Below are 11,342 nucleotides of genomic sequence, written 5' to 3'. Positions count from 1 at the left end.
TGGCGGAGGCCTGAGCAGAGCTGCCAAACACACGGGGCCGCTGAACCGCTGGAAGACATGTTTCTTCTTGTCTCCTTGTCCAACGAATGAAAAGGCAGAGAAAAGGTTTGTTTTGGATGAATGACGCAGGGAGAGAAAAGTTTTACAATCGCTCCAGATTCTGTAAATAAAATGTTGCTGGATGGAAACAAAGAACTTTCTCCACTCGTGCACATTAATTTAGAAAATAAGAGGAGAGAACAAAAGTTGGAAAAACACAAGAGTAAAGAATTAAAGTGACAGTGAAGGTAGAAATGACTGTTCTCCAAAAGTGAAGCCAAGGCTGCAGTATAGCTCATAAACCCCACCTCCTCCATGTTAGCAGATGGGCCGAACTGAAAAGTCAAAGTACACAGATTTACATTCGTTCTTTTCACACTGATCCATGTGTTCACATTTCTGATAAGTTTGATTTTAATTCATTACTCGATGCCATGATAACGATGCTTCGGGTGTTTGACTGGAAGTTTTTTGAAGCAGGGAAAGTTTCACGACCCACATGCAAAACACAATAAACCCTGTTAAATATTCCCGACACGCACTGAAAATGAAATGATGGTTTTATCTGTGGGATCCGTCCTCAGTTAATCTTCAAGGAAACAGATGCTGGAAACCTTCTTTTTCAAAAGCAGCTGCAGAGACGCTGGAGAAAAGGAGGCTGACGTGTGTGATGCATTATTGAGCAAAGTGAGAGAGCTCCGTCTCAAGTTTCAAATATAAAAGAGCTGAAGCTTTCAAGAGTTAAAGCCTGAAGTTAAAGCACTGCAGGTTCTTCATATGTCACTAATGTGTCCCGTCTTTAGATGCTGTAACAGTCAGGGTGTGCTGGCTCACAGCAGAATCACAGCTACAAGCACAGAACTGATTCCATATCGAACACAATCATCCAAATAAATACATATATAAGAACCAGAGGTTGGACGACATGTATGGAGCCTAACTATACGATGGCCTGGTGATTTTAACCAGTTTAAATAAACAGGCCAGACCTGACTCACTGTTTTCTGCTCTGACTGAACACAGGAGAAAACTGCAGGATGAAAATGAAGAAGAAATATAAATATATCCAGCCCTTACAGTTGAATGCACCTGGGCAGAATCATGCAGCTTCCTCAGCAGAGTTTCTGCAGCTTTTAACAAGTTACATTTAAAACCTTTTCAGACCCTGATGAACGAAATTTAAAATCTAAGTACGACAGATACGGGGTTTTCAAGACAACATCCGACAGGGAGAAGAATGACAGGAGGACGGTTTGCTTGTTAAATTTTATTTTAAAAGAGAACGAGTGAGTTTTCGTTCTTAGTGGCGGCTGTTGATTAATCAGCAAACAGATTATTTCAAAAATCAAAATCTTCACAAAGAAACAGACGAGAAGAGAGAAAAACCAGACGTGTTAGAAAACTGTCACTTTAAAAACCGTGTTTCAGTGTCAGGAAGTTTGTTCTATTTGTTTCCACTTTCACCACCACTTCCTGCGCGCTGCTTCCTTTTCCTCATTAAAAATACAGCAGTTTAAACGCCGTGTACGCGAGGAGCCTGCGGCCGCAATCCCAGTTTAACACGGCGTCGTGATGGATTTCCTGTCAGACGTGGACCGCTGCGTGGTGAGACGATGTTCATTTCTGCTGCTGCGGCCGGAGTCATGATGCAGGTGCATCATTTCAAGGCACAGCCGGAACACTGGGTCGCTCTAAGTCTCCTTTAATCTTCTCCTTTGGTAAAAGATGCGATTAAACAAAGCGAGGAGATGAAAGACGTGACGCAGAGGTTCAACAGTTCACGTGTGGGCGCAAACGGAGGAAGATCATCAGAAGAAAAACGATTGAAGTCACACGGGAGTTGTGGCTGTCGGAGCGTCGTGTTAACGATCACCGCTCATCTTCGCTAACAGACGAGGAGTTGCATCAAACGAGTACAGATGGTTGTTACACAAACCATCAGCACGATCAGGCACCGGATGTTTGTTTGACGTCTTCGCATCTATAACTTGGCTTTATTCTGTGTGACACCGTCACAGCTCAGGTGGGATCTGAAGAACTCCTGGATCTTCTTCCACAGGTGAACCTCAGCGGCCGCGTGGGACCTGGACTCGCCCCCCCACGCCACCGGCTTACCCATAACCCCGTGAAAGCTGGAGGGGCAGTAAGGCCCATAAGGAGGCTCCAAGTAGTGCCCTGCCTCGGGGTAACTAACACTTTCAAAGTTGTCCTTCCCGTGACGCTTCAGTCTCTCCACCATCACGTCCAGGTAAGCCTTGCTGTCCCAGTTGAGGTCGGCCTCCGCAGCTACGAACAGGAAACGTCCCTTCGCCCGTTCGATGGGGATCAAGGTGGCCTTGTTCTCCTCTGCCCAGGGGCTGTGCATGGCGTCCTTGGTGATGCAGGCCCCCGACTCGGTGACAATGACCTTCTCGGCGTCAAACAGTAACGGAGGGTGGATCTTTTCTTTCTTGTAGTAGAGGGGTAACACTGTGTTGGCGCAGCAGCCGTTGATCCACACTGTGGCATCAACATGTGGCAGGTAAGAGGCGATGGAAAGAGCAAGATCTCCACTTTTCGAAAGGGATATTAAACCAACTCCTTTACTGCCCACCTGTGGAAAAACATTAAAAATGTAAAGCTATAAAATGAAACTGCTTTTAGCTGCAGGGCTTTCAGAGCAGCAGCAGCTGCTGAACACATAAAAGTACACAAAAGTATCAGGATCCACAGAACTCACCTTATCTTGCTTTTTTAAAAACTCAATCGCTCCTTCAAAATAATCCAGGTGAACCTCTTTGATGTTCCTCGGCTGGTCGTCGTGTCCGTACAGCGCCACGGTCAGAACCACGAATCCTCGGCTGGCCAGCAGAGACGATCTTTTCTCGGATAAACCTCCGCCGAACGTGTACAGGTCCAACACAGCGGGGAACGGACCTTCACCTGGAGAAAACACGACGTCACCTCAGTGTTTTCTCAACATGAGTAGATCAGATTACAGCTTAATAACTTTATCATATCAGAAAATAGCGGTTTATTCCGTTGATTTGCTAATAAAATAAATTCCCTGATGTAAAATATGTTTGCATTTTAAAAATATGCGGCTTCATATGAATCGAGAGAACGAGTATCTATCTATCTAGTGATTTAAAAATAAAGTATCTGAGCTTTCCTCAGTGATTGATTTGAAGTATGACAGATGCATGGACCAACCAGGTGGAGTGAACAGGTATCCACGAATGTTCCCCTCTTTGACAGGACGCCTGCCGACGCCGTCCGCCATCAGAATCCTTTCATTGGTCACTTCTACCAGCATCCTGCCCTCCCCCTCCACCTCATGCACAGAGAACTTCACCACATGGGGGTTCAGTGAATTCGTTTTCTGAAACCTTTTGTGCGCGGTGTCCGCCGCCATCGACCGCAGCAGACCCATGGGCTCGACCCCGACGTAGCTGCCGCTGAGCGAGGGGTCTCTGCCCAGGTCGATCTCCCCGCTCCCGTCGGCCCTGTAGGTGGCCGAGGAGCTGAACACCGCCCCCTTCTCGTCCGTCGACCTGGCTCTCAGGGCGACCACCTGCCGAGACCTCAGGCCGGCCACCGTCACCTGGAGGGGCTCGTCGAACAAGCACCTGGTGCCGGGCAGCAGCCTCAGTCTGACCTGCGAGGCCATCGTGCTCTGGAACGAAGATGTTTGACAGTTTAAATGAGTTACACTTAGGGTGGCAAGGGAGCGGAAACTTTCCATGGGAACTTAAGGTGGGGAATTTTGGAAATATTCCAAATTGGAAACTTTCCATGAGAATTATGGGAATTAACTGTAAATTGGGGGTAATTTAAACAAACTGGATCATATCCAAATATAAATGTAAATATCGTTGTTTTGTCATAAGCAGACATCCATGCAGAATAATACAATTTAAAAAACATTTCAACAGGTTGATTTAAGTAGAAGTTTAGTTTTATTTCTTGTGTGAACGAAAATGTTGAGTAGCCTCTTAAATGGTCAACGAATTGAAAAATAGTTTACATTTAGCTGCTATTCTTATTTAAAGTTACACATCAATACTATGATAGATCAAATATATTCACCCCATAATATTATCAGAACTGACTTGACTTTAGTCCTCGGGCTCAAATGTGTGGCTTCAATGGTCTTGAAATCAGATGTGCATGTGATGGAGGAGTGCACGTGAAGTGAATCTGGTTGTTTTAGCAAAGATTGTGCTGCAATATATTTTCCCAACTATATCTAAGTTCCCTGTCGAGGGCCAACCTCCAATTTTGTAAATTTTCAGATTTATTCCCGTTAATTCCCATAGAAAGTTTCCAACTTTGAAAATTCCCGGAATTTTGCAGCCCTAGTTACACTGAACTCACTCAGAGGTTTTAGAGTGAAAAGTTTCTTGCTGTGACCGGATGGCGAAGAGTTGACTCACTCACGTGTTGTTAAGATAAAACTTTATTGAGCCACACACACCAGTGACACTCAGAACACAAAGTACACAGTTCGTAGGATTTACTGCAAATATATTCCTGTTTCTACAACTGTCTGATACTTCCTCTCTTCACCGTGTACACTGTGCACATGTGGTTTTCAACATTTAGCCTGAGGGAGCTGACGTTGACCCAGCGAACATCCGCACTCCTCTCGTTCGAGTTTAGTTTAATAAGTTAAATAAGTTAAATAAGTTCAACTTCACCGTGCTGATCATCAGAACCCGCAGCACACGGAGGGGAACGTGGACTTAGCATTAGCACACAGACTGAAACCAAACGCTTCTCGTGTCTGTTGTTTCCTTCGGTTCAACACAGACACGTCTGTTCTCTTACCTGCTCGTGAACACAGCTGATACTGACCGCTGATCACTTCCGGGGCGAAGCAGGCTACATGCTAACAGCTACATGCTAACAGCTTCACCAGTCGATGGACAGAGAATATTCACGTGTTGACAAGAAATGAAGTATTTTACTAACAGATGTGTTATTCACATTATATATTAAGTACAAATATATCATATATATATATTTGTCATGTAGTTAATAAGTAGTTAATACATAAAAAAGTAAATAAACAAAAATTATGAGCAATTTTTTTCCATGAGAACTTAAATAACAATAACATGAAGTATAATTCATCTGTTCGTGTTGTATAAATGTCTTTCTTATTTTATATATATATATATATATATATATATATAGATAGATATAGATATATCTATTATATAATATATACAGATGTTATATTACTTCTAACATCTGCAGCATGTTTCTGGTTTGTGGGTCACTCCTTCAAAATCAAAGTGATACTTCCTCCAGCTTCCGTTTTAAACTAACGATCAACGAGTTTGTTAAAAATCTTTTGCAATAGTTTGAGTAGAATTATTCTGCTCACAGAATAAAAGCCTGTGTCTCCATCAAGTGGCCTTGGTGAATAATGCCATCCTCCTGAGTGAGGGGGCCTGACCTGTGGTGCAGGATTCAAACCCACAACCTTCATCACTGAGCCAATGGACCAATGGAGTTTCGGTGTTAATGCAGGGAAAGAGCACGTATGTGGGAAGAGACACAGAAGAGCCAGAGTTCTTGATTTGAGCCGTATTGTGATTTATTTCACTATGTCTTATATCACAAAGAAAGTCTTTAAAAATGCAGACTAGAATTTCTGTATATAAACTGTACACAAAAAGCAAGGCACTATACATTCTGATTCACCGAGCTGCTGCGTCTCCTCTCGTCAAAGTCAAACCGTTCAGTTACAACTCTGCTCTTGCTGAGTCAGAGTCACGTCACGGTCGAGAGACACAAGTTTCCTACACGGCCTGACAGCATCCGGACACTGTGGACAAAATAAAACACCTGACATGACACAATTGTTGTTTTTTTTTGTGTTTTTTTTTTTTACATAAATACAAACGCATCTAAACACACATTTACACAAATAAACAGTACGCACACTTACAAACATTATATACAGTCGCACACACACATACGTACACAATCATAGCATGGCACTCTGACACCGAGCGTCCACGAGTGGTGACTTAAGTGTTTGGAGGAGACTCCAAAGACACACCACGTATGAACCAGAGCAAGGCGTCTGCTTGTTTGTACCTTTGGTTAAACCACTTGAGTTTAGTTTTGTTACTTAACAAAGTCGAGAAGTAAAACGTGACTATAAGCAAGGCGAGTGCGTCTCCGGGCTTGTGTAGGTTTTTCCTCAGATTCAGTTTCTCTCTTCAGGACTCGGTGACGTTTTCTGTCACCAGAGTCCTCGCGGGTTCACGCTACAACTTTAAAGGTTAATGTGACACTTCCGGTTTCTCCATCTGTGCTGTCCACTCTTCCTCCGCTTCACACGCCGTCTTCAGTTAAATCTTAAAACAGTCCTTTGGCCTTCTTTAGGTTCACTTGCTTCCACCCTGGCAGACCTTCATATTCCTCTCTTCTCATTTCCAAAGCTTTCTGTGACGGAAGAGAAAAAAACAAAAGATGACGCAGTTTAAACATGTCGTGATGAAGGTATTGGTGTTTGAGTGTTTGACTGTATACTGTGGTAAAAACTCCCGACAGTGAGTTGTACCATTGTAATCAGTGTTTTCCAGCTAATCGGACCGGGACACTTTCTGGAGGCATTTGATTTTATTTGAGTAATATTTTAAAACCTTTACATCACAAAAATATTATTCTTATCAGGATAATTTAAAACATTGAGATTAAACTAAGAGGACAATTTGGAAAAGATGCTTTGAATGAAAACCTTGGGGGTTTATTTTTGCATATTTCTGTCTGTGTACTAATACACAGAAGCGTGTAATGTCAGAGCGTACAATCATCAAAACCCGAGTAAACCTCTGTGTGAGGACAGTGTAACAGTCTCATGCCTCCATTTTGTGCTGCACAGGCAGAGTGAGTCAGTCTGAGGTGACGGTGAATCACAAGTGGTGTGTGAGTGAGGTGAGAGAGGGTGAGAGAGAGAGAGAGAAAGAGAGGGAGAGAGAGAGAGCAGCAGAGAGGTGCAGGTACAGGAAGGTGCTGGAGTTGAAGGTGCTGAGTGAAGACACCTTGAGGAGAACAGAGGAACTACAGCTGCACAATCAAACATTTTAATCATCGTAACTGTGTCTTTAAACATCTAATTGAAAACCTTCGTTGTTCCTGTAAGAAACAGCTGATCGCTGAGATTATTCAATAACAATATCTGTTCAAAAAAAGATTCTAATCTTTTCATTATTCCCATAAATAGTCACTTATTTGTTTTGGCCATTAAATGAAGTAGTAAAAAAAATCCTCAGTACAACTTCCCAGAGCCCAAAGTTACTGAAGAGATACTCTGGAATAAAAAAGCTGTTCAGATAAACCCTGTGCAACAACTGAGAGGTATTTAAAATATTGCAGTTTTCTTTGTTTTAACATATTTAACAACTTAATTTGTCACTACAGAGCTTCACAATGTGACAATAAGCATCTTTGTTTGACTTTTTATTCCAGCTCTGAAAAAAATGTAGAGAATTTAAAATAACTTTTTGGTTTGTTATGTGTGACTACAATCTAATTTAACATTTTATTTATGTGTAATCTAAGTGTCAGCCCTTTTCTTTATCATGTGTTATCTGCTGTGTGAAGAAGTTGGTAACTTCTGTGACAGCAGCTGATTTAAAGGACCTGACCGACCGTCACGTCCGTCAGACTGATCGCGATGATGTTTTTAGACGTAACTGTGCAGTCGAGCGCAAAATGTTCCTCCACAACCAGCACCGCGCTTCAGAGACAGGAGAGTGACAGAGTGAATCAGAGTTTTTAAATCACGTGAGGGAGAGAGACACAGTGCGGACATGCTGGAAAGAAGAACAGGTCGCGATGTTGATAAAATCACACCGGTGGCTCCTCTTACCTGAATCCACCTACAACTTGGTCTGAAAAGTGAGAGTTAAATGGAGTTAGCATGGATGATATGAATGAGATGAGTAGATTTAGAAGAAAAAAACACCTCAGAATACTTTTAGCTTAAAATAACTTATTCTGTTTACTTGATGTTTGAAATGTTTGCTTTGCATCAGACAAACTGTGTCTCTGCTTCAACCGATCGATTATTTTTTACAGCAGCATATTGTTTGTAAGAGCTGATGACTTCTCTCAGACATGCACTGAAGTCCACACATTAAACTGTCTGGAGAACGTCCAGGGGGAGCCCATGTAACAATAACGGATCATTCGAGCGGTCTGTCAGGGTTACAGCACTGACCTCAAAGTCCTGGTCGGACAGGTAGAGCTCCAGACGGAGGGGGTCGACTCCCTCAGGGAGCGGCCGGCCCTGCAGCTGAGCCAGAGGGAAGGTGTTCTGACTGAGCCGAGCCAACACGTCCTCCACCAGGATGATCTGGTGACACACCTCTGCTTCCTGCAGCCGCAAGACGACAACATAAGAAGTATGAAGCAGATGTGAAGACAAGTGAGACTCCATGTGTTCATGTGAAATCTGTGTGTGTGTGTGTGTGTTGCTGACCCTCTCTGTGATCTCAGCCACGTCCTCTCGGTGCTCCCAGCTGGGAAACATGTTGGTGAAGGTGAGTGGCTCCAGACCGGCGTGTATCAGATACGACTTCTGAGGTTTCTTCTCGTTTCTCTCTGAGAGAAAAAAAACATCACAATATTTCTGACCTCAAACTTAAACTGTGTTGGACTTTGCCTTTGAATGTGAATGTTTATCCGTCTGTCACAAGAAATATAAATTAAATGTGATTATCTTGTGGTGTACAGTATATTACAAACAATCATGCAGCTAATTTCCGTTTCCAAACCTTTGCAGTACTGCAGCACGGTCTCCATCGCACACTTCCTGTCCGAGTCCCAGCGGATACGAGCCGAGCCGGTGTTCTCACTGTCCTGAGGCCACCAACCCTGCCACAGGTAAACTTCATGGAAGTTATCCACCAGGAACAAAGCTGCGATCGGAGGGAGGAATGAATTTTACTCTTTCCTTGTAAATTACAGAAATGTACAGAACATTCATCGGTTTCATCGACCCCACGTGATCCACAAAGTAAGAGTAAGGTTTACAGCTCATGCTGGGCATTTTTGCGTCTCACCAGGTTGTGGTGCGTTGTACAGGTCTTCCTGCAGGAAAGGCAGCGAGCTGACCAGGTCCGGAGCTCTGGACAGGTGGAAGAACTCGGTCGCCACAAACTCTCCAGATGTGCTGCTCAGCTGGAAGAGTCGCGGGGTGAAGTTGAATTTACCGGGATCTGAAAAGAAAATCAGAAAAGCAGCATGTAACGAGATACTTCATTCCTCCGACTGCTGGTCTGAAGCTGTTCATTGTTCGTCACTCAATTGAAAACTGATAGAAATGATCAGTGGATGTTTTTTGACAGGACTCTTCAGTCTGTGTCGGCAACATGGAACAAGGATGAATCAGAGGTGGCTCAAACTCAGCAGATGACACATTTTGTTTGACATGACATGTAAATAAAAGAGAGTTGACTTGTGTCTATCAGTGACACACTGAAACGGTTTCGTGCACCTTGCAGCATACAGTCGTACGCCTTCCTGTCCTTTCTGCCCAGAGCCTCCCAGAAGCCTGGAGGCTCCACCCCCTCATCACACTCATGGATGGTCACCTTACTGCTGCTATGGAGACCTGCTTCCAGAGGACACCTGAGAGCAACAGGAGGGAAAACATGAGGCGTCATGAAACCCAGCCGTCATGATCAGAGGCCAAACGTCCCTGCTTATGAAACTCACTGTTCTTTGATTTTGAGTGCAGCCGTGTTTCCCACGCCGCGAGTGTGAAGCTGCGTCTTGCAGCCGTGCCAAAGGTAGATGATGGCCTTGTTGATGTTCAGCAAGATCATGGAGGCTCTGGAGCGCAGGCTGCTGCAGTGGCACGCCACCTCCAGCAGGTGGCCTTCCACCGGAGCCTCGCCCCGGACACAGTACAGACGCCAGTCACCTAAACACAGATCAGTGAATATGAGTCACTCGGTATCACAACATAAAAACCTGTCGTCTGACTCTGCTGTGCTGAATTTCTACTTTGTTTTATTTAATTTAAACTGCTGCAGAATTGTCGGACTTCTCTTAAACACATCTAATTACAACAGATGATCCATAATAGACATTTCATTAAAATTATAATGAACTTAATCCATTAAGACATCATTTTTTTAGATTCTATTCTGTTAAAACTGGCGTCTTAAAAAATAACTAAACTGGTTCAAAATAATGAATCTGTGTATTTTACGGACTGAATCATCCTCCGCCCTGTCCCCTCTCTTGCAGATCAAAAAATTGGAGTTGAAATAATTACTCTGAGTGTTCTCCTCCTCCTCCTCCCTTTTGCCAGCATGGATGATCATCCCTCCGTTGAAGCACTGAAGGAAACACGGAGGCTCCTTCCCCTGCTGCACCTGAACCTGTAACACACGCGACATGGATTATGAAAGTTTAGATGTTCAACATCAGGTTACACTCACTCTGGTGAGAAGCCTCATCATCTTACCTGTGCTCCCCTCTCCTCATCCAGCTCCACCGTCATCAGGGCTGAGGTCCCTTTCTCGCTGACGGTGGAGTGTCGGCCCTGCCAGAAGAAATAGCAGCATTTCTCTTTCCCCGGTCCGGTGCTCCTCGCCTCGGGGTTCTGTCTGCGGCCAACTGGAACACACATGCACAACAGATATAAGATATGTGCTCGACCGAGCGCTATTCTAGTTTGCCAAAAAATAAACATTATGATCAATGACAAAATCAAAACTCAGCACTTGTTACATTTCTCTAACGTGGTAAGAATGACTTTGTTTTGATTTGAATGCAGGATCACATTATGAATCAGAGGTGGAGCGTAAATACTTTGTCACGAACCTGAGGTGCTGACCATGTGCTTCCACTTGACCACGTAGGCGTCTCCCTCGTGGAACTGACCAATGCTCTGGCGTGGGAGGCGGCTGTAGTCGAACTCCAGGATGTGCCAGACGTCCACCGACACCGTGCTGAGCTCCTGGATTCTCATGTGGTCCTCAGTCTCCACCGGACCATAACCACGGCCCACGTTTACTCCGTCCAAGATGGTGGAAATGGACGACTGGAGGACGGGTAGCATCAGGGTGGCGTCGTAGGGCCGGCACTCTCGCCCCGGGGCCTCCTGGGAATGACAACCAGGGTTAGGGTTAGTGTAGATAGGATTTATTATATTATGAATATTTATAAGTAAAAGATCTGCTGCAACAGGCAGAATGAGGGATTTTCATGTTTCTCTATGAAGCTTTGTCCAGAATTTACACAGACATGTCCTGTCTTCTTCTTTTTCCAGTTCCCGTATGAAACAAACT

At 44.1% G+C, this 11,342-nt stretch overlaps 2 protein-coding genes across 18 annotated transcripts in view; both read right to left on the bottom strand.

Annotated features, from left to right (window-relative positions):
• Window positions 1-1,291: 1,291 nt before the first annotated feature.
• Window positions 1,292-4,960, bottom strand: LOC109646770 (acyl-coenzyme A thioesterase 1-like). Of its 3 annotated transcripts, none has more exons than XM_020112554.2 (4): window positions 4,849-4,960; window positions 3,232-3,694; window positions 2,759-2,961; window positions 1,292-2,632 (listed from the first exon to the last, which is right to left on the bottom strand). In XM_020112554.2, exons 2-4 carry the CDS (start codon window positions 3,686-3,688, stop codon window positions 2,021-2,023), a joined length of 1,272 nt encoding a protein of 423 aa, XP_019968113.2. In that variant the 5' UTR covers window positions 3,689-3,694; window positions 4,849-4,960; the 3' UTR covers window positions 1,292-2,020. The 3 variants fall into 3 exon arrangements, with proteins under 3 accessions (XP_019968113.2, XP_019968105.2, XP_019968098.2); XM_020112546.2 differs by having other exon boundaries at window positions 4,396-4,856; XM_020112539.2 differs by having other exon boundaries at window positions 4,719-4,854.
• A 638-nt stretch (window positions 4,961-5,598) lies between these two features.
• The window catches only part of LOC109639124 (supervillin-like), a 35,060-nt gene continuing 29,316 nt past the window's right edge, over window positions 5,599-11,342 (bottom strand). For 14 of the 15 annotated variants that reach the window (XM_069511199.1, XM_069511200.1, XM_069511189.1 and 11 more), the window contains 10 exons: window positions 10,876-11,155; window positions 10,517-10,668; window positions 10,325-10,430; window positions 9,760-9,967; window positions 9,539-9,672; window positions 9,105-9,260; window positions 8,817-8,960; window positions 8,522-8,643; window positions 8,261-8,416; window positions 5,599-6,480 (listed from right to left, as the gene is read on the bottom strand). In XM_069511199.1, coding sequence (XP_069367300.1) covers window positions 6,394-6,480; window positions 8,261-8,416; window positions 8,522-8,643; window positions 8,817-8,960; window positions 9,105-9,260; window positions 9,539-9,672; window positions 9,760-9,967; window positions 10,325-10,430; window positions 10,517-10,668; window positions 10,876-11,155 — 1,545 coding nt within the window. In that variant the 3' untranslated portion in view covers window positions 5,599-6,393. Of the gene's footprint in view, window positions 6,481-7,909; window positions 7,932-8,260; window positions 8,417-8,521; window positions 8,644-8,816; window positions 8,961-9,104; window positions 9,261-9,538; window positions 9,673-9,759; window positions 9,968-10,324; window positions 10,431-10,516; window positions 10,669-10,875; window positions 11,156-11,342 lie in introns of all 15 variants that reach the window. The other variant, XM_069511194.1, reaches the window with a different exon arrangement.

Source organism: Paralichthys olivaceus, chromosome 16 (assembly GCF_024713975.1).
Source record: "Paralichthys olivaceus isolate ysfri-2021 chromosome 16, ASM2471397v2, whole genome shotgun sequence".
Classification (NCBI taxonomy): domain Eukaryota; kingdom Metazoa; phylum Chordata; class Actinopteri; order Pleuronectiformes; family Paralichthyidae; genus Paralichthys; species Paralichthys olivaceus.
This window is presented reverse-complemented; position numbering and strand designations above follow the sequence as displayed.